Source organism: Micromesistius poutassou, assembly GCF_964030765.1.
Source record: "Micromesistius poutassou genome assembly, chromosome: 7".
NCBI lineage: Eukaryota > Metazoa > Chordata > Actinopteri > Gadiformes > Gadidae > Micromesistius > Micromesistius poutassou.
In genome coordinates this window covers 3633369-3656494 of record NC_140277.1, presented here as the reverse complement: position 1 = coordinate 3656494, position 23126 = coordinate 3633369, and the positions used below count along the sequence as shown (strand labels likewise).

Here is a 23126-nt window from a genome sequence, read left to right as displayed (position 1 = left end):
GGGGCTGTGTTGGTGGTGGTGGGTTTGGGCCTTGTTCTACTTGTATTCTGCGCGTGCCTCTGCCTCGTCGGGGGTCGTTATTGTTGCAGTCTGGGGTTTATCGACCTCGGCCGTTGTTTATATTTCGAGTCAAATCGTCCATTGCACATGACATCACTCGCGCACAATCTCTCACACACACACACACACACACACGGTGCTCCAAGGTCCAGTCATATGACGGGCAGAAAAAGCACACGACAACTCAGAAGGCTTTCTCCGTTCAGATTTAAAAAAAAACATATCAAGTTCATTTAACTTAGTTTATTTCATTCACATGTACATGTGGCGAAGGGGTGGTACTGCATAACCTTGATAGGTTTAACCTAAATAGCAGCGCTCTGCTCTGAGCCTGAGTCTGTTAGTATGTCCAAGTCAAACCCCTGTAACGTCACCAACTGTCGGCTTGACTTTAAAAATTAAAACCAGAGCTGTTCAACGGGGGACGCTGGCGCCCGTTTTAAACGGCTCTCTGCCACCGACAGGACACAAAAGGATAATTGATAAAGGGAATTAAAAGACATGGGTGTTGGTTGAATTAAAGTCTGATCCGTTAGCAAAGCAAAAAGGTAGAGAAATTAATGAGGAAGTCAAGCCAAACTAGGACTCTGGGCATCGGTCATTGTACAGCGACCGCTAAGCAGCTCAGCAAACCATGGCTGCTGTATTCCACACAGCCCCAATAAAAGACATAATCCCCCCAAACACACACACTCACCCTAAACATACTCACTCTCTCACACACACCCTAATCACACAGACACACACACACCCACCCCTCACTTATCTGCTGTCCTGCACCACTTTATTGCGGGCTTATCGGTGAACCAGGCATGCAGGTTGACAGAACATCAAACAACCGAGTGCTTAAGAGGAATGCAAAAACAACCTCATCAGGGCCTCTGATGAGAGTCTGGTAAAGAGCAGCAAGACATGCATCTCCATTGGGTTGCCTGGTTTCAAGTTACGTTCTGCTAATGAAACACTGAGCTACTTCTCCAAACCACAATTTACTGTTTTTGTTTTTTAATCCACTGATACTGGTCCCAATTTTATTTGCCTGAAAAACTGAACTACTTACTAATACTGTCCTTGTGCTTTTATCGACAATAACAAAACTTCAACAAACTATGAACCTTATTACACAAAAAAATATGAAGTTGCAAAGCCAGCGTCGAAGCAGCAGTTTCAATGTTCTGATCCTCAGAATATAGAGACTTGACCAACTCTATACGCCCTAAACAGAGCTGGGAGAAAGACAGTGGGGAAATTGAGTTTTTATTCGCCAATGTGACAGGCGGTTCATGGTATGTTTCACATGTGACATTTTATTTTAAATGAGACAATTTTGTTTTGAATTGACTGAACATCCCATGACCACATTTGTTTGTTCACTATTGTATTGTATTTTTCCTGTTTTCATGTTGTTGCTTTGTTTTGTCCTCTATGTTGAATGTGGAACATTTTCATGAATAAAAATATTAAAAAATATATAGAGACTTCAACAAAAGGCCTTATCCAACAAGCCAAACGTCCACAATATAGGCGTACAACTTCAACTCCTGCATCCACATGAAGTAGGCCTGATGAGCCAGGATCTAGTGCACTCCTCCTGGGGTTGACAAAAGCTCAGACTTAAGCACTTTTTATCTGATGGGAGTTATTGTTATGGAAACAAGGGCCCAGGCTCAACCAGATTAGCTAGCGATGGGGGTCAGGCCACTCAGCATAATGCACAAGTAAAAATAGCGAGTTAAACATGCGCAATGCATTCACAACCACGACCTCGTTGAGCACAGAACAGATGAGGACTGGCCGCGGAGCCAGGCCGTTCAATTAGCAGGATAGAGCTGGATAGTGTGGTGCTATCGCCTGTGTGTCACTAGGAAAACATGAAAGAAAAGGAGTCGACTGAATAGAGACACATGTCTGTTTCTAAATGGTAGAACAGAAGAGAGAGCCGAATCACGAAGAACATGCTGTGTTCTCTGCAGTCTCCACTCTCATTTAAAACCTCCACACACACAAAATCAATGCGTGCAAGGTATTTGTATAATTAACAGGAGAATCTGTGTTTAAAACCAACAGAATGAACGAGAACACAAGCACACCGCAGGGACTGAATGCCAGCGAGGTGTAAAGGGCTCCTGTTGGAGCTACTGTTGTATGAGACATATGCCGCTCGCTGCCTACCACTACTGCGGGCCGAAATCCTCCATGCTTATCTCCGCTCTGTAAACAGAAAAGTAATCAGGCAGACAACTCAAACAGCCATGGGCAAATATTTGGATAAAGATAAGAGGTGACCCACGAGTAGGGCCTACCACGACTTTCTATCCTGCAACAATAAAAAATTTTATTGTAAAAGTGACACGATTCCATTTTACACGCAGACGGGGGTGTGAAATATGGACTACGTTGTTGTAAAAGTGCAGAACAAGTAATCAGTATCATTTCAGTGACGCCAACGTGATATAGAAACTGAGCCAGATTTAGACAACCCGAAACGGAAATGGTTCCAACTTTATCACGTCTGTATGACTGAATTGTGCAATGTGTCAAATCTGTTGCACCCGTCACCTAAAAGTCAGTTCTACCCACTATTGACATGACTCTGGGGCATCAGAGGAAACCAGATGCATTGTGGGTGGCGGATTAGAGGTTGGATGTCGAGAGCAGAGGCCCGGGGGAATGATCAATTTGACTCGCCTCGGTCTGACCCAATGTTCTATGCTCTTGGGTTTGGCACTTTTGCCCATCTCAGGGCAGGGACCACTCACAGGTGTAGTTGGAGAGAATACCTCCTCTCATCCAACACTACCTCCATCATCCAGACCTTTTGAGCAAGAGGCGACAGGCGTTGCATTTTAATTTGGCTGGATTTGAAAGCAGCTCTCCACTGCTAGAGTCATGGCTTTAAATCTAAAAATAAAATGGTGGAGCGAGGGACCTGACCCGACCAAATGGAAGTCACAACATGATTTATAAAGTTCAGATTACCCACCCTCATATCCGGGCTTGTTTCGGTAATAATTAGTTCAGTGTCATTTATAGTCACACACGCACAGATAAATGAATCAATCAAAAACTTTGCTTTATTTATTTTCTCACAGCATTTTTTTGTTATAAACACCTGTTTATAACACAATCAATCTCTTGCTTGTGATCTTCACCTTGTTTGTGGACAATTATGTTAGAAAATACAGCCCCATTGTAATCATCCATACTTGAACTGTATGTTAACAAGAAAAACAGTGAACAATGGTATTGCCAGAATCCTGCCCATAAAGCACCTTCATAATAACGCCTTTCATGAGGGCCCCCTTTTCTACAATAGGATACATAAAGCTAGCTTTCACCCTCCGTGACAAAGACCCATTTTTGTGTTCCACGAATTGGGGAGAAATGAGCCCCAATTAATTGAATGCATGCTTGCTTATGTGAAGAAAGGCACACAGCGGGGACAGAGAGAGCGCCTCTTCAAGTTATTATCCATCAAGATATGAGCGCTATCCGTCATCGGGCTAACAAGGCTCCACTGGGCTAAGTGACAACTGGCAGAACCCTGGCCTCTCCTGACCTTTCCCACCAGATCCATTAGTTCTGCCCCCGCTGCCAAGCAAAGGGCTTGTGCTAGTCCTGCTTCAGCTACAGTTACAGCACAAACCCAAGCTGATAAAGGGTTTTAATGGGGAATGGAACCATTTCAAAAGCAGACTGAGGTACAGTATAGTCTAATATATACACATCCATCTGCTGAAATATATGGTTGATGTTCAACTTTACAATTAAGGTTGTAATACTAATTTACGGTCAGGCAAGGTTGACCTTTTCGGCACCGTTAATTAGTTTGTGGGAGGTAGATTAAAGCATGGATAATTGATTCACTCTATAGCCGGTCACGCCACTGCCACGACACACACTGGTGTCTGAATGGCGAACACCCTCTGCTAAGGCTAGACAGGAACGCTTTAAGGAGCAAAACAGTTTCTAATCTTCATGGGCACATTCTGAACTGAATAACTGACCTGGTATCAGGAGGACAGCAACCCACACAAAAAATAACTCTGAACTTACTAAACACTGGGCAACCCAAACAAAAACTCTCTGTTGCAACTTTTCCCCCTGCTCAGCATTCTAGATGATGTTTTGCCAGCCTCATACCCTCGGATCAGTGCACAGCAATAGTCAGAGGCACAAAGCAGGGGGGTGGTGGAAGATGGAGAATGAGTGACGCAACCCGGGGGTGAATGAAAAAAGGGCCTATTTTTGGTGTGTACAGGGTTTTTGCCACGCTAAAAAGGGAAAGAATAAAGCTATTCAAAAGTATGCTTTCAATCCTCTCCATGCACGCACTACCCTTGTTACTTCTGAAAGCACTGCCCATGTTATCACTACCCTGTGGTCGCAAGCATGGCGTGATCCCTTGATAGAAACACCTCAACGTCGTGACCAGTGTGAGCTTCAGAAGGACCGCAGTCGATATTGTCTGACACATAGGGTTTTTACGGGGGCTATAGCCATGTAAAAGCCCACTCTGAATATAGCTACAGTACTCCATTTCCCAGAACAACACCATTGACACGTAACATGTCTAGCAACACCAGATTAAATACAGCGTTTCCCGCTTCTATAAAAGCAGACGCCTCTGAATATTTCAGTGCCTTACAGGAAAAGGAACCAAAGGGAGCGTCTATTCACGGTTAAAACTGGCCCTGCGTGCCTTTGTTGTTCTGCTCTAAATCCAGCGAGCTTACAACAGCATCGAGAGGCAAGTGTGATTGCGACGAGCCCGGGACAGACAGGGACAAGTACCCAGAGATTAGGTAGGAGGCCGGTGATTTGGGAGCCCGTTCATTAAAAATGTTCAATCCAATCATCGTTATGAGCGAACGAAGACTAATCCAGGAGATTGACGGGATCGGTCCCAAGCAAGTTCAGTGGGATGCACCAGAAGATTAGTCTGCACTTAGCTAGCCACGCAGAATCGATTTTAACTGCCCAATATTTCTGGTCATCTGTGCCAGATGGCCACATGTTGGTTGGGTTTTAATTTCCTCCTCAAGGATGTGGAGAGAGAGGAGGAGGAGCCTCTGACCAGGGATGGAATAAAGGGTCGGGATTAGTTTCTCTTTTCTAAAATCTGGATGTCTTGACAAAAACAGTGTTTTTTTCCTGTAGTTAAATGAAAGTTTTTAGTAGTAGTAGTTTAGTAAAGTAGTTACATGAAAACCACACACACACACACACACACACACACACACACACACACACACACACACACACACACACACACACACACACACACACACACACACACACACACACACACACACACACACACACACACACACACACACACACACAAAGCCAGAGAGAAAATTGCAGGAGGGATTTGTGACCTGCTTTATACCAAATCAATTTACAGCACCGATAGTACGGGTTTGGCTGCTGTTCACTGGCCAGACGATACTCTGCAGGAGAACAACCGTACCAGTTAGGTCATTTCATTTGGGACGTTTGAAACAAGAACATCGCTTTACATCAGCCTCTGCAGCTACAGTGACAAGCATCAGATCAGCTACGATTGAATTACCAGGGCAGCAGGCAGTATGCACTCAACAGGGGTCAAAATATTAACATAGCACAGGCCCTTTGGTGAATTTATATATATACATATATATATATATATACACACATATACATATATATATATACACATATACATATATACATACATACACACACACACACACATATACATGTATGTATATATACATATACATATATATACACATATATATATATATACACATACATACATACATACATACATACATATATTTCTGACTTCCGTGTACTACATCACTGCCAGGTGAGAGATGGGTTTTCTCGGAGGCCAGCTGGCGCCTGGAGGATCGCAGCAACAAAGGGTCATGGAGGTAGAGGAGAGGACGAGTCATCCATCAGGTACCAACATACGCTGTGGGATATTAGCAGTTAAAAAAAATGAGGATATGTGAAGCAGATAAACCAGTTGGCATTTCTCTGAGAGGCAAGAGGGCAAGACACAATGGCTGCACCTAGCCCGAGCCGTATTACTCATGTGAATTATGGTCTGTGCTGTGAACTCTGATCACCACCGCCCCTCCAGAACCAGATTCCTCCCTGGCTGCTGTGGGGATTACCAGTGCATTTCATGGAACAGGGAGCCGGTGTCAAGAGCAGGGAGCTCAGCTGGAGTGTCTCATTTTATTTCTATTTTGGCGAGCAGGACCTATGAGAAATCCAATCTCGAAACGCACAGACCTAATTTCTATCTGTCAAGTGTGAACCGTAGAGCTCTAACCGCTAACACATGGTTGCTATGAGGTGGTCTTTGAGCAGCTCTTCAAAACATTCTTTTGGATAAAGGAAGGTGTTGGCGATACGTCTTTGAATACTAGTGGGAGGCCGGAGTGAGTGAGCTCAGTGTTACAAAGAGGAGCCAAGCAGCACTTAAAGTGGTACAAATCCCATTAATTTGAGGTGCAACAACACATACATATACAAAAACAATTTCTTTATCACATGGAAATTCTTTATCACATGGAAATTGCAGGCTTGCACTTGCAAGCCTGCAAGTGCAATAACGCATATATATAACAAATTATACATGCATACATGCATGTGCAACAACACAAATACAATTTCCTTATGACACAGAGAATGCAAGCTGGTCAATACATCGTTTCTGAATGGTTGGCTGACAGAAATCCCACCGGAAACACTGATTACTTAGCAAGAACACAACTGAATTCCTGGGTGTAGAATGAACTCTCTGTGTTGTGGACCACTGTTGACCCCACTGTTGACCCCACTGATCTTGATGAAGAAACTGCATTCAAAACAGCTTCATGTTGGGCCACTTGGTTCTTGTGATTGCACAATATGCCAATACTCAAATAATGGGAAGTATCCCACGCATGCAGTGGCCCACCCTACATGATTTCTGAGAAATGTCAAGATAGATCTTCAACGGCAATGGTGTTGAAGACAACAAACACGCTAATTCAGACACCATGAAACCATTTATTTTGCTCATGTTTTCATTGAGAGGCCCTATGCAGCAGAAATTCCATGTTATACCCAAGAGGGGTTTATTGTGTGACCCTAATGGTCCTCTAAATGCCGTCCACTGGAGGCTTCAGAACCTGCTGGAGATCAATTGATTTTCATGGATGACCAGCCCACTGATCAAGCACATCATTTCACCTTCAAATGAAGAGAAGGGTGCCAAGTCCAGCAGATAATAAAGAGTGAATGCATTGGAGAAGATAAAAAACAACAAGTAAATAGTATTAGACGTTTAATAATCGAAGGATTATGAAGGAGTATTAAGCTCTGTTTTAATAGTAAATGATTAATTGAACAATGACAAAAAATCATGTAGGCAGCTGTAGATTTTAGAAAAACAGCTACTTCAAACATTACTGAACTGATTTTTTTTAACGAGATGTTTAGCATCTGCAAATAGACTTTGATTAGACCCACACACAAAAATGCACTGCATTGTAATCTGTGTCGATCCATTCCAGTACATTCAAATGTTTAATCAGCAACATCTACCCAGACTTCTATTGACTTTTACTATTGGCTTTTTGTTGGTGCAGATGTGTGGTTAGTGCAACACTTATTGTCTTAATAACAATAGCATTCTTGAAGTCGAAGTCTTAAAAACGCAACCTTGTTTATCGTCCTTGTTTGATGGACTAATCAAGAATATTTGGCAATGATAAATAATTGTTTGGGTCCAATTATTCTTGATTAGACAAGTGGCAATCACTGGTAATTGATATTAATCATCATGCATTGTGTTGCCCAGCAGAACACAGAAGTAAGAGCACTACTGCCAGTACAATATGAACGGTTGGTTACCATCAACATTAGAGGAATGGTTCTGTTTCTGTGCGTATGACTGTATATAACGGAGGTTCTTATTTACTGAAACAAGCTGTAGTATAAAGGACCCGAGTGCTGCAGGAGCGCTCTGCTTCTAAAAGGTCTGTCATGCGTATTCAACCGGCCGTGGCCCAGCAGAGGCAAGCGTGTTTTGTCCCCGAAATAAACAGTTTCTGTGTTGCTGCTGGCACTCACAGCTCAGGAAATGCCTCAAGGGGAGAGGTGGAAAATATGAGGGGAAACCGAGAGAGTGAGAGTGAGAGTGAGAGAGAGAAGACAAGCCGAGTGATATTGTCTCCACATAAAGTGCTTGATATGAAAGGATTTCATGGTGTGTTTCTTGGCTCCAGAAGAGGGGACCCCCACCCCTTCTTTAGACCTCCACCCATACAACAATCTGAGAGGTATGGAGGGGAGGGAGGGCGGTCAGGCCAGCAGTGCAGACCTTAAATAAAGTATAGCAAAACCTTGATTTAAAAATCAGCCACACCGCCTAGGACCAAAGGTGTTGGTCAACAACACAACAGTTCTTTTAAGAAACATGTGCGGTGGGGGGGGCAGTGTTTGGTAATACTTTGGTTATTTAGAAAAAGCAAAAAAAAAAAAGGACGATTTTCTTGCAAGGAAACTCTTCCTCTTCCTTCTCCAGGAAGCAGTGGGAAGGAAACACAGACAGCCCTGACACATTTCAGGAGGTGGGAGCGAGCAAAGGAAAAGTTTACTGATGATGGCAAGTTGTTATAGGACGACTGTAAATGTGCAGGGGAGCGAGAGTGTGAGCGAATAATCCGGATGGCACCTCTACAAATATAACCGATATAGAAAATATTGTCAGGAAATTTCTGTAATTGTTACATGAAATTGTAAAGCCCAAGTACAGTTATGAAATGAATAGGCTATTCCCAAGAGTAGTTCTGCTGCTAGCTACTACTACATACTGCCTACATCAATGATCCAAACTAGCCTCCTCATCTCTCAAACTGAGACTCTCACGAACCATGAACATCCACACAACTCGACCAGCCCGGTTCTCCATGGCTTAGATGCCTTTGGTCATTCCAGAAGGTAAGGTTTAATCTAAATAATGTTAAGTAAATAATGTTATAGTATTTAAGTTCAGTAAGACTACACAAAAAGGAGTGGGTGAGTAACAATTTTCATTTGTCATATTTTAATATATATTATATATTATAGTTAAGTGTGTCATCCGCATTAAACCATATCCATGTGGGTTTTTGAAGGCTCTCGTGTTAGATCTTTGAAGTGTCTAGGAGCGGAGTGATCCCTGCTGTAAAAGCAGTGAGGTGGACACTGTTGTTGATGCAGCCGAGCCGGGTTTTCAGAGCATGTCGATTAAGAATGACACAGGGCAGCATCCCACATTCCTAGAGGGGCCCCTGGAGATGGCCGACGGGGCCTCGTTGGCAATGTCCAGGGGAACGACGGGAGTAAACAACCAACGCAGACGATGTCCAGAAGACATATGACCATGAGGGATGTCGCTGTAGGTCCAGGGGTTGAGACTAACACGTATCTATTAAGGATGTTTGATTAATGACTTGATGTTGATGTTAATAACTAATATTGAAAAGTAAAAGTCTAAGGTGTTATTCTGTGTTGGAAACTTTGGGGACATTCCTGATAAAACAACCAAAAGCATTGATGGTATTCCTCAGCTCAGGAGCAAATTGAGTGCCTTGAACTACATGAATGCAGTGAACGCTTATCATTTTTATTATTAAAAGGCATTGTCGTGATTTTTATCTACCTTCAGTGCTGCATTTACGTTGTGAAAAGTGTATATTGCTTTGTACTGCCAAAGTCATGTGATCAGGCAAAATACACAGTCAATATACAGAGCGATCCTGTTACTTTGGAAATAATATGTTCAGATGGACCAAGGTTTCACCTCTTTCTTTAAAGGCCATATCCGTTATATGAACCTTACTACAGCCCTTTTTACTATGTTTTTTAACGGGAAGGGGCATGGTTGACGCAGGATATTGACATCAACAGTTGTAATTACGAGGAAAAGGCATAAATAGCTCTGTATGGTCAAAAGAGTCTCCGCTGAAGGGCTGCACAATTAATCAATTTTTTATCACAATGACGATATTGGCTTCCCACGATAAAATATACGTGATTGCGCAATATCTAAAATATATGCTCCACAAAAAAAAAGTTTAAAAAAAAATAAGCGTGCCCCGCCCATGCAGTACACGCTCTGGCTCCGCTGTAAAGCAAACCAAGCGTTCATTTACAAGTGCTGTCTGTCCCTCGTCGCGAATCATCGTCCGTTATCTGGAAATATTTCGGATTTAGCGCAAGCAATATTAACCAGCAACAAACAATATGCAAAGAGTGCCGTAGAGTTGTATCAGCGCCGCAAGGCAACACAACTAATTTATTCAGCCACCTGAAAACACACCACAAAATAGAGTATGACGAATGCATGGAGGCTAAAAGTGTTGCATCGGCTTCTAATGCGAGTTGTCCCACGTCAACTCAGACGTCCATAAAAGGGAGCCTGTATAGCGCGACACCGTATTTCATCCAGGTCACAAAGGCACGCCGAAATCACCAATGCAAACACATTCTATTTGGCCAAAGATATGTGTCCAATAAACACCGTCAGTAATGTGAAGCATAGTCCTGCATTGAATTGTTCTGATTCTGTTGCATTATGTGATGGCATATTTATTTTAGTAAACCTTTATTTTGGGCACCATTTTATTTAGGTCAAAATAAAGAGATTTATTTAAACTCATCTCATCATATGGGTACAATGAATAAAGTGAAATCAGGTTTACTTTGCTTCTAGGAGGTCACATAAATAAGCTAAAAACTTAATAAAATAAAACCTTATTTACAAGTTTAACAAATCTTTTACAATTTAAACATTGTCTGTGCCCTGTTGATATAAGTTGGTATTATTTATGCAAAGATTTGTACATTAGCAGAAATGTAGCACAATGGATCACAGATGTTAAAGCAGTGTTATGTTTACGTGACCGTTAAAAAAAAATTGTCGATCAAATTAATAATTGTGGTAAATAATCCTGATGTCAATATTTATCAAAAATAATCGGGATAATCATTTTGGCCATAATCGTGCAGCCCTTCCGCTAACCGAGAACAATGAAGCACAATGTAATTCAAATAAAGTCTTCGATTTTGTTGAATTAATTTACTAATGTATTTGAATGTGTATGATAGGGAATAGGAAACCAAACCATGCACTGCTTCCGAATAGACCCAATGTAATGGGATACACAGTCATCTTGGGACAGCTATAAATTACGTGCAGTGATAAACCTGGCCTCCACAAGGTAAAACATCAAGATTTAAAGCTGATGACCACAACTTTAAAATACATTTAGCTCTCTAAGTGGGCTGGTATGGCCTGGAAGAAGAGTGAATCAGTGACCAGAAACTGGCCAGAGGCTGGAAACTAGTCATTTTCTGGATGCCCATTACCAAAGGAAAAACCTAATCCCTAGGAGTGCTCCAATGCTACTTGCTCCAAGCTCCCCGGTGCATTTTATAGGGCTCTACGTGTGAGCCTGCATGTTGACAAGCGATAGGGACGGCACGACTTGACAAAAAAAAAATGACAATAAACTTTCAGGAGGCAATGGCTGAAGATGCAATTTGCGGTTACATGACGTGGTATCAACTGCCCTAAAAACGGTTGCTGTGTTTTTATTTGGGAGCCTCATTCTCATAAAGAGGACCTCCCCCCCCACCTCAATCTAATTAGAGATGAGGGTAGGGGTAACAACTTTGACTCATGCTGGTACATAATCGCATTCAGTCAGTAGGTAGTCACTTCTCACAAGCTGCAACAGATTCTACATCCCTGGGAGATAAACATAGCAGAAGCCTGACCCCTGCATTGCTGTCATGCCTCCAAATACTGCATAGTTCTCTCAACAGATGCCTGCCTGAGCCAGGGGTTCACTCCGAACATGCAGCCTCATTAATTGCAGCGGTCGCCTAAAACGAAAGAAAGTTGTTAATAACTAGAATCAAAACTGGTAAGCGTTGGTATAGTACCGCCGCCGTCGTAACTGTACAAATATAAGCAATTAACATGTGGTATAGTAGGAACAAGTTGTCCAATTTAGGAGGAATTAGCATAGTAAACAACTGATACAAAATGATAATTGTGGGAAAGCTACCAGCCACCACGAAAACAAATCGAATACAAAAGAAATTGGCTCCCCCACTGGACGAGATCTGCCCTCATGGAGGCTACGCCAGGGGCCTGTCAACAGCCTGGCTGAGCCACCATGTCACAATGAGGGTGCAGAGAAGTGACAACACCATTCCTGGAGCCCATCAAGCAGTAACCTCAACAGCCAGCATGTCCATACTACAGAGAGATGTAACTAACTACTGCAATATAGTTTCAAAGAAGAATAATTATCATCGCAAAGACAAATAGGAGTTGCATGCATTCCTGTGGTTTCAAACTACCAGCACAGCAAAAACGAAAAAAGAACAAACAAGCAAAAAGGGAATAGATGACTTCACTTGGATGTGTGCCATTCAGCTGGACTTCCACATATGCCCAGGGAGAGCTGAGCAAACAGCTGCGTGCAAGAAGACCCAGCCCGTGAAAGAACGCCAAGACACAACTCCCCAAAGCTGAGGCCCTGGGTTGGGGCCTGTGCAAAATGTTCAAAACACTTGAAAATACAAGAGCTACGTAAGCTTCACTCTTTATGCACTACAGCTAGCATATTCATCATTAGAATGATACTTTGCAGCATCATGCTTCATAGATAATCTAGGCTATCAACTGAGACCAGCATACCTAAGCCGTCACTGCCCAATAATGAGACCTGATCCTTTAATCTTTGCTTCTTATCATGAATAATCCACAGCCGTATTCATTTTTAATACAGGCTGCCCCTAGTATGGATTCCTACATGCTAGGACTTGAGGGGATACAGGAAGAGAGCAAGGTGAGAGGGATCATTAAATGATGCTGCTGAGCCCTGGATTATATGTTACCTCTGTACACTAAGGTTTCTGCTGAACATTGTAAGTTTGAGCCAAAATGTGACACTTCACTTAATAAACAGGGCATGCAACAATGTTTAGACGGTAACAGAGTAAATGACATTTCATAAGAAATCATCCAAATCATCCAAATGAAATTGAGTGACACTGTCAAATGTAAATACAGATGTATCAATAAACCTACTACCTAAAATAGGCCAAATGACCACACTGCAAAATCAAGTATTCAACCGGATCCAGCATTAAAACATCCCACATTTTCTTCATTCAAGCATTGTAGGATTTCATTCATACCAACATACTCAGGCACACACAGAAGTCCCAACAGCAAGAAAGTATACAAGCTGCATACAGTGTGGTGGAAGCCCTCCGTTGGCCCGCCCCCTTACATCCCAGTGAGTGGAGCAGATCTAGGTCAAAGCTGATTAATGTGCCCACAGCTACTGTGGGGTTGTGGATCAGGTGGCAGCAAATGCATGCTCTCCAGACTGCGAATGCCAACATTGAGGATCACCACAATGCAACAAGCATTCCGGTGTCAAACAGCATGGGTTATCTGGACATGTAGCCTAAATACTACATACTATCTAGTTAGCACTACTAATACTATGCATACTACTATAGCGATATCACACTGCATCGTGTATATTACAGTGGGTTTAATGGAATACGTGACAGTAAACGGGGTTATGGCCTACTGGCATTGCTTATTTGTGGCATTTAACGTCATGCCGTATATATATATATATATATATATATATATATATATATTTAGAAAAGCATACACACACATAAACCATGCTTAAACAGTGTATGGACCGAGACTGGTTCCCCAGTAAAGCAGGGGTTGTTATTTAATACTAGTGTGGTGTGAGGCATCCGTGTGCCTATATTTATAAGTGTGTGTGTGCATGGGATGGGACGCTGGGACATGCATGCCATGATCCCATTGAAGCGCAGGCCAGCTTGGAATGAGGTCTCCCCCCCTCCTAGCGTTGACCCCCGGGTTATATATGAACCTGTCTCCCTGACATTATTTAAAACAGACCCCCTGAGGTAAGCTTAGCAGTCAAATCAAAGCATCCACCCGTCACCCGAGGCGTCAGTGACAGTCGCTATGTAGCTGTAGCGTTAGCATTAGCCAATAGTTAGCGCGCTAGCGGACAGGGCTAGCGGGCTAACCCGTCTACCAGTGCGTTGGGACGGGTCGCTAAGCGGCTTCGACCGCTTGAGCGTAGCGGTCTCAAACGCGGGGCCCAGGCACAAGGAGGACCGTTAATAGATTCACTATGCAAACGAGTCACGTTACTACGGGTTGGGAAACCCTACCTTGGGACACAGCTCGGGGACGACCGGTCTATTTCCCATGTAGCGAAGAGGTTCATGGGCACAGGCACGGCGCCAGAGCCCGAACCCGAGCCCGAACCCGGGACGACAGCCCCCGGAGCAGCTCCGGTAGGGAGGGTCGCTGGTGCTGGTCCGCAGCCGCCGCCGCCGCCGCTGCCCGGGTTCAGGAAAGCGGCCCGAACGCCTCCTCTATCCACCGCCGCCGCCATCATCACCTCCACTGCCTTCGGAGCAGCTCTTCTGTCGAACTGTGGGACTAGAGGGGGAGCTGCGGCTTCACCGAGAGCTCTCTCCTCGGTGTTGTGGTGTGGAAGTCCCGGAGCTCCAACGACGGAGCGGCGGGAGCTGTGGATGGGCGGGGCTTCTCGTTCCTGTAGTAGCGCGGTCAAGGCATAGGGGGCGTCGTTGAGCGTGGTCGCTGTTTTATTTATTGTTTTTATATTGTTGCGCAGCCCAAAACGAATCGTGTGTGTCGATACAATCTTAGTAAATATTGAAATAAACATATCTGGATTCCATTCATTCTTAGCCGTCGCATTTGTGCATGCCTTATGGGAGATTGTTATTATGGGAGTGGTTCAACCCTAGTAGGAGCTACACAGGTTCGAGTCTGGAGTGGCATAGGACCTGTGGTCCTGTGGTCCTATGCCACAGGTCCTGTGGTCCTATGCCACTTGTTGTCATTCTTTCTCTTCTTTAAACCACCTTCCTTTGTCTCTCTGCACTGCCATGTCCTTAAAGGCGAAAAAGGCAATCAAAAAATGCATTTGGGCTGTAATGTTTACCTTCCAACTAGATAATACGTTCAGGTGGTTATTGAAAGTAGCGAAACGCTTTATTATTGCAAATCAAGAGTCAACGTTAAATAACTTTAGCAACAAATGCAATGCGTGGATACACTGCCACCTGGTGTTGAACTACTTTGTTGAGATCGGATGTGAGGTCTATAAACGAATTTATTTGTGCGCACCCTTTCTCTTCCAATAGGTGTCAGGATTTCTCTATCATTAAATGAAACAGCATCGATGGTATCTCGTTCTTCCCTCTATTGTTTCATTTTAAACCTCTCTTCCTCGACCACTGATGTTTCTCAACAGCAGTATGACACTACAAAAAAATAAATAATAATAATAATAATAATAATAATAATAATAATAAAAATACAAATAATAAGTATAAAGTAAATTTAGTGATAGATCAAAGCATCACTTTCATTTCCTAGAAAACATAAACATACATATGAGAACTGATGGCTAGTTGTAGATAGGGTCGCAGGGTAGTGTTTACCGGGTTAGGTAACAACTCTCAACCAAAAGTTTCTGGGTTCGATCCCCAATATGCACATGTTACCCGTAGAGGCATCCATGCCTAACCTAACCTCTTCCTGCCTGCTCCTTAATGACATGTATCTGAATTAACTTGGACAGAGCAAGTCACCTTGGGGTAATGTGTGCTAAATGAGCAAATGCTAGTAGATCAAAGGGTGGTTAACTTGATGAACACATACAGCTGTTAGGTTTGTATTTCTTTCCTTCTCACCTTGCAAATTTTAAAATGAGAACACAGCATCCATTATGTATGATTTTGAACAACATACCGGTTTGAATGGAATTGTAAGCATTATATTTGTTGTTTATTTATTTGTAATTCAAAAATGTCATTTTTTACCGACTTGTTGTTTGGGCACAGGGCGTAATAAAAATGTATTGATTTTGTTGAGTGCCAGTTTTCAATCCTTTGCTAAAAACAACCACAGTGGTTGGATTACTGCAATAGGTTTTTTAAATAGTCTTCAAATTGCAGTGTCACACACACACACACACACACACACACACATACACACACACACGTCCACACCCACACATACACACTCACACCCACACGCAAACACACACACACACACACACACACACACGCAAACACACACACACACACACGCACACACACACACACACACACACACACACACACACACACACACACACACACACACAATGCACGCGATACACACAATGCAAACTGCCTTTAATGCCACGGTGGCCCTTTTGGTATGATGAACCGATGAAGTGTCGCCTGTCTTAGGACTGCTGGAGACGCTGTTAATTTGAAAATCTGTGACTTCAACCTGTTAGTAGGCGTTATGTGGCAGAGTTTGCACCATAAACACAAATTAAGGAGAGAGGAACGGTGGGCACTGGGGAGTCGAAAGAAAAGTGATGCATTACCATATGCTGATTTCCAAGGAGCCGAGCTGTGTTTATACCAGGCTGTATGCAGCGAGGGAGAGTCATGTGATACCTGCAGCACCAAGGAGGTGAGATCGTGTTGAAAGTGAGGCTATAGCTGTTGTCAATGCAAAGCCTACATCTATATCTTAGTTTGTGTCCCCAGGGGCAACATACACATCTGCTTTCATGTTTAGTTTGAGTCAAACATTTCACATGACAACATTGGGAGGCGACAGATGTAATGTATTCAACCATGTGTTTTTCTATCATAGGGGTTTTAACATTGATAATAACAGGGTTGATCCTGTGTGGCTGCCAATTAATTAACATCCCATCTTGCTGCGTATATCATAAGGTCTCAGTCTCAGCCAGATCACCTATAGACTGGTATCAACCATATATACTGCAGGGGAAAAAAACAGAGAGTCAGCTTATCTGAAATGTAATTAAGCTGCAGATAGTGAGAAAGGGGTTAAGGGTTGTTCTGGGCAATCACAGCATGCCAATTAACCCAAAAGAGTCTAACGGAGCGCCCCTCATCAGCAAAAAGTGTGTGCACCACTACTGTTGTGTACCCCTACTCAGTCTCATATTGCAGCCGACTCCAATCATAGCTCAGAGCTATTGGTCTCCGACGAGCCCCCAGACACAATTTAAAGGTCCTGTCTATGTGTAATTTGTCGGAGAGATTGCCACATGCTCGGATGGAGCGGATTAATCCGATACACGGATATCTCTCAATGATAAGGCTGCTCTGTCTATCTCACTGCTAATCACGCCTCAAAACACTAAAGGGCTACCAGCCCGCTGACAATCTAATTAAGGTTTTGTGAGCACAGCAAATTAACTATATTACGTCTCTCATGGATCATATCCTTCCTTACTGCCCAATCGATGGCTATCTCCCGCCTCTGTGATAAATCGCAGGTACTGCCATTATGTCTTAATGTGATCCCGTCACAATCTTTAGGGCTCAATGTTATCTTTAATACTCTGTCGCCAAATATTGACACTAGGTTTGAAACGCCAACCCCCTCTGTGTCAATACCTCGCTGGGTGATTATATATGACTACAGGCCACTGGCAGGGACATCCAGGAACATTCTTCTATTGCCGGGTTCTGCACCACACTTGAGTCACTGAGACAAAGGTGACTGCAGCAAATCTTACGTGTGAAGAAAGAAGTCAGAAAGAAGTCAGCATCAGCTGTTTCTTGTATAAAGGAACAAATTGACATTCGGTATTCACCATAATTCAAATAACTTGCCCGAAGACACTTTCTAATTGCATTTTCTATCAGCCATTGCAATGGCCTTTATCAATATGTGTATGAGTTGAAGGGATTGAACTCACTCGCAATCTCGGTGGACATTAAAGTTCAGGGTTTGCGCGCATAAAATTCCCCAACTGCTCGATAAAACCCTTCCTTCCTGTTTTCATTCACACCCATCTGGAGGAAGCAGAGGGCAGTTAGATGAGGAGGGCATGAGGGAGAGGGAGATGTCTCACAGGGAGGGAAGGACCAAAATAAAATGGCTGTGCAAAAACAAAAGACCAATGGAGGGAAACGATGGGGAAAATCCTCACTTGACCATGTATACAAATCGCAGAATGAAAACCCAGCACATTCAAACCTCCATCTAATTTTGTGAATTTGCCTGGATCCTGCCCCCTCTGAGGCATGGCTGCAAATCCATGGACCCCGAGAAACGCTCCACTGGGTCCCCCCTCCCGACGCTCATTGTGTTCTCCGCTCCGGACAATGTACCGGAAAAAGGAGAAAGACACACAAAAGCAAATGGATGCCATTAGTATGAAAGCAGGCATGTGGCCGGGGAGTTGGTGGGACAAACATGCAAGACAAAGGGCCTCCAGGAGTCCTGCATGCCCGTTCTTCTCGGGGAGACAGATGCCATGCGGTCGGTGCCGGGCCCAGTATCAAACCGGTCTGGAGGCGGGCCAACGGCGAAGGAGTCCTCCCGCCACCAGGCGTCCGTCTGAACAAAAGGTTGATATTGGTGATTCATTCAGACGAGGGGGGGGCATTGTTGAGGGGGAGACATTTTACATTTAGATTTCCCAGAGCAGAGATAGGAACAGGAAGAAATACCTGGTGTGGTATCAGCGTCCTGCAACATAAAGCTCCTCCTAATGAGCTCCCTTCAGCCCGTTATTGTTCATTCCGTGTGTTGATTTGTAGTCGACTTGAAAGTGTCATGTTCCCCCCACCCCCCCACTCCTATATTAAACCAAAAATGAAATAACAGCAGCCCCCCCCCCCCCCACCCTTAGGTAATCTTGATTGCAAGCTCCGGTTCCTTTGAACTTCGGGGTAATCATTCATTGCCAAACTTCCCCTAGTCTTCCCCCCAACGGAAGAGAAAAGGGTATCTGTCTATCACAGAATTCCTTGAAGTGCTTCTTAATGAGACGTTACGGAGAGCGAGTCCTTCTCAAATGCCAGCTCAGGGCAGTGAGGTGATGGGGGGGCCACGGTTGCCACTTGTCCGGGCCCTCACCGGGGGCCAAGTCCCCCTTCCCTCCCTGATATATGCTGGGACTGTAGCCTCTACCGTTGCTGGGAGTACGCAAACGCAGCTTCTGTCCCAGAAGCATTCTGGGAAAACAAGACTCTGAAAGCAGCTATCCTTTGAAGTGCTTGCACATCCGTTTATCCGTTTCCCAATCGTTTCTCTTTTTTATGTTTAAATTGCACAATTTAGCTCGACAAGAGAGTTTTTCCTTGAATGTGTTTACACACACAGTAGGCCTCTTATGTATTTGGTAATTTAAAATGGCCAAGCTGTGTGTGTGGAGGGGTATAATATGGAAAACGTATCCCTTTCGAGTTGACTTGTAAACAAAACATTACCTTCCTTTGGTTGTTGTTGCTGTCTTCCTGTTGAATCACAAGCCGTTCATCATGATTATTCTGGGTTTTAAGGTCACCAGAATTTGATTGAAAACACATATTTATTTATGTCATTACATATTTATTTTTTCTAAGATAAGCCACGGCTTGGCATGTGAGTTTTGCTCGCAGCCCAGGCAGACCTGGCTGCCTCATATCTCCAGTCCTGCCCTAATAGAGATAACATATTCTCACTGTGTTCAAACAGACTCATTCCCCACGCTGTGCAGGAGTCAGAAGGTATAATGAAGAAATAATGCAAATGTAGAGATCAGACGAAGAAGAAGACACACTAGAAGAAAACACATGAATCATGAGGCTTCAAAGTCTTCTTGGTGTACTTCTAAACGTGGGCGCTCTCTATATGCATACTCCAGTGCTGTGAGTAGATATTGCGGGCTACTCAGCTACTCAGTGTGCTGCTGAGAGGCGTTGCTCTGCGGAGCGTAGCCGCCGCGCCTCGTTTGCCTCGGACACCGGCTGGTGTCCGTTCAAGTGGTCAAGCGTGAGCGTTTGCAGAGCGCTGTGGCGTCACCGTTCTGTGCGCCCTCGAAGCTCGTTGGCTCCTCAGCCGCCTCCCCACACCAGCACCACCTGACCGGCAGCCTGGCGCACCAAGCGGTGTGATTGACGGCGGTGCGACGCGCTTGGTTAACCTGCTCAGTGTCCCCCTCTGAACCGAAAGCCGCTAACTCTGTTAGCTCAACTAGCTCTCTGCAGACATGTCGGGCCAGACAGCACACAGACACCTCTGATTTTACTGACAGAGCAGAACAAGAGCAAAGCAAAGGCTTGCTCTGCAAACACCGCCCTGGGGGTCAACATGGGAGTGCCAGAGTGGTGTCTTTATTTGGCTGGTGAAGAGCCCGGTACATCACGAGCAATGTTTGGCAAACCTTGTCTGGAGTTTTTCCTGTCACACAGAGTAAACAGACTACAGGAATTTAATTGAAGCAGATAGCTCTGGAAGGATTGAAATTGTAAACCCACACAAAGTTGGAGCCCTCATGTGCATATTCACCTGCCCTACGTTGGTTTACCGGTTAATAATATGTTCAAATTACATTTCTGCTGTAGCACTCTTCCATATTTAATAAGCTTTAAATAAGCAATCAAATAAGTACAGATTAAATAAGCATTAATTAACATTAGACAATGCATTAATTATTAACAAACAATTCACAAAACAGTTCATTCACCTTCAACCATATAGATTATTCCCTATTCCCTAGTTTAACAACATTCACATCAATAACCCAAAGTTTGTGGATTTAATTACTCTGTAGAAACACAAAAACAAAATCAATACATTTAACATCTATTGTCTTCAACTGGAGGGAGATGGATCAGTTCTGTTATTTTTGCATTGTCTGATAATTACAGGCATAATTATAGTCTATCATGTATTGAGAACATAATTTATGTTTGCGATGTGTTCCAGTGTATCATGAACTTAGGGCACCCCTGAATTCCTATGAATATTCTCTTTACTTCCATCGACTTCCATCTCAACTCAAAGTTGTTGCAGCTTCATTAGGATGGCTGCATATGTTGTGACTCATGCATTCTCCATCTCAGTTGTTTTTCTTAATTGCACGTTCAACTTTATTATTGTCACTTTTTCAAGCCCTTCGGTGCCCTTCAACACAAAATAGAGTGGGCGTGAGATTCGTTTCACATTCTTAAGGCAATTACTGCCTGGCTTGACGAAGGGAGAGGAAAAAAGAAAGCTTGTTTAATCACAAAGCAAAGCCTCATGCAAAACCCGGATGAGTGTGGAGACACAGGGTGCCTCAATTACAGGCAATAGTAATTACAGGCAAGGTAATAGTCAGCATGAGAATTTTAACGATGAATACATGTCAATAATATGAATACTGGCCTTTCTGTCATCAAAAGATTTAGGAAATGTAATGCTCAAAATAGGAGTTAAGAATCTCCACACAAGCATCCTAGTAAGGCGTTCATTTTACAAGATGTTGTTGCCTGTACATTGCTGTTTCGATGCCCATTAGAGTGTGTCTCTGACTGTGGTAAGGCGATGGTGGGGATCAGAAAGTATGTGATTGTGAAATGGCTTGTTATCTGGTGCTAGAGTGAGGCGTGTGGGCACCAGATGTTATCTCCATGTGGGGAAGGGGTTATCCCCCCTCATCATCATCATCCTCCTCCCTCCTCATCACTTCATCAGGAGGGGCGGTGTGAGACCACAGCCGTGGTGTTCCCTATCTTAACACCAACCGGGCGGCTCAGCGTCTAGCCCTGCATAGCAAACAGCAACCTCACAAAGCGACGCTCTCTCTCTCTCTCCCCCTTACTATCCCCCCCCCACACAATCCCCTGGAGAGGAATGAATTTATTTGCCTACAGTACAATCCACTGTTAAAGGGGAGGGGGTAAAGATGTAGTGGAGGCAGGTAGAAGCAGGTCCATTCCCCCCTTCACCCCCCCCCCCCCCCCCCCCCCCCGCCCTCCTCTTAGGTAGACAGCCTTGAATCGACCAGCCAGCCAACATGACCCTGCCATGGTATTGATTCTAACACGGGGCCCACCAGCCCGTCAGGAGGGTTTTAATCATCTTTAAGCGCGGGACGGTGGCGCAGCAAGGCCCCGCGGTCTCTGGACATCTAAGGAGCAGTCACAGGCTGTCCTTTTACACGCCGGGCATTTCATTAGATGTGCTTTCAATCCAGCGTTTGGCCTCTGATGGCAGGAGTATTTGGCTTTGGCCTTTGTGGATCATGGTTCAGTTGCTGGGAGAACTCAAAGAGAGTTGGTCAGGGGGTAGACTTTTCTCAAATTGGAACATGAACATTCTGAACATTCAACAATTTCTCGACAGTCTGAAGGTTTTGCTCCCTCAACAGGAATTTTGTTAAGCCGCCCACCCATTAGAGAGAGATGGAGAGAGAGAGAGAGAGAGAGAGAGAGAGAGAGCGAGAGAGAGAGAGAGAGAGAAAAAAGTAAAGAGATGGAGACAGAGACATAGAGAGAGGGAGATAAAGAAAGTAGAGATGGAGGGAGAGAGAGGGAGAGAAAGAAAGTAGAGAGATGGAGGGAGAGAGAGAGAGAGAAAGAGAGAGAGAGAGGCTGAATTGACCAGTCTAGCGAGAAAGTTAGCAACAGCGGCCTCTAATTGGTTTCGATGTGTGTGTTTTTTATAAGTTAGGTTCTCCAGGCATAACATGAACAGCAGTAGAACCGTCTAGGACTTGAGTTAAGTTAAGAATGCTGAAGGGAAGCACTGTCTTCACAGCACCGCCTCTACACTTAAAGGAATCCACTAACCACTGATGCAACTCTGAAGGAGACCAGAGTTTATAATCAAGTAGATGAATGGAATAAAGCTGCTTCAGCAACACCTCTAGTTCGGGTAACACACTAATCTGCTGAGTGATGCTCCACACCGCCTTCACAAATGGTGTGTAAGTGACTGCCAAGTTAGTAATGGATGATTATATTGTGACTGTGCTATTGATGCCCATATTAATCTGTGATGGGTTAGTTCTGCTGGTACACTTTGTTTTTTCATTTATCCCATAACTTTGCCTGTTAATTATTCTAATTCTAATTCTTTTGTTTGTTTGCAGTAAAAGGCATTACAAAAATCGACCTAATGAGCCTCATTTAGC

General features: G+C 43.9%; 1 protein-coding gene across 1 annotated transcript in view; it reads right to left on the bottom strand.

The window, feature by feature from the left end:
* LOC311350583 (phosphofurin acidic cluster sorting protein 2-like) overlaps nucleotides 1-14741 on the bottom strand; it is a 46027-nt gene extending 31286 nt beyond the window's left edge. The window contains exon 1 of the mRNA XM_084470641.1: nucleotides 14338-14741. Coding sequence (XP_084326767.1) covers nucleotides 14338-14567 — 230 coding nt within the window. The 5' untranslated portion in view covers nucleotides 14568-14741. The remainder of the gene's footprint in view (nucleotides 1-14337) is intronic.
* Nucleotides 14742-23126: the final 8385 nt, after the last annotated feature.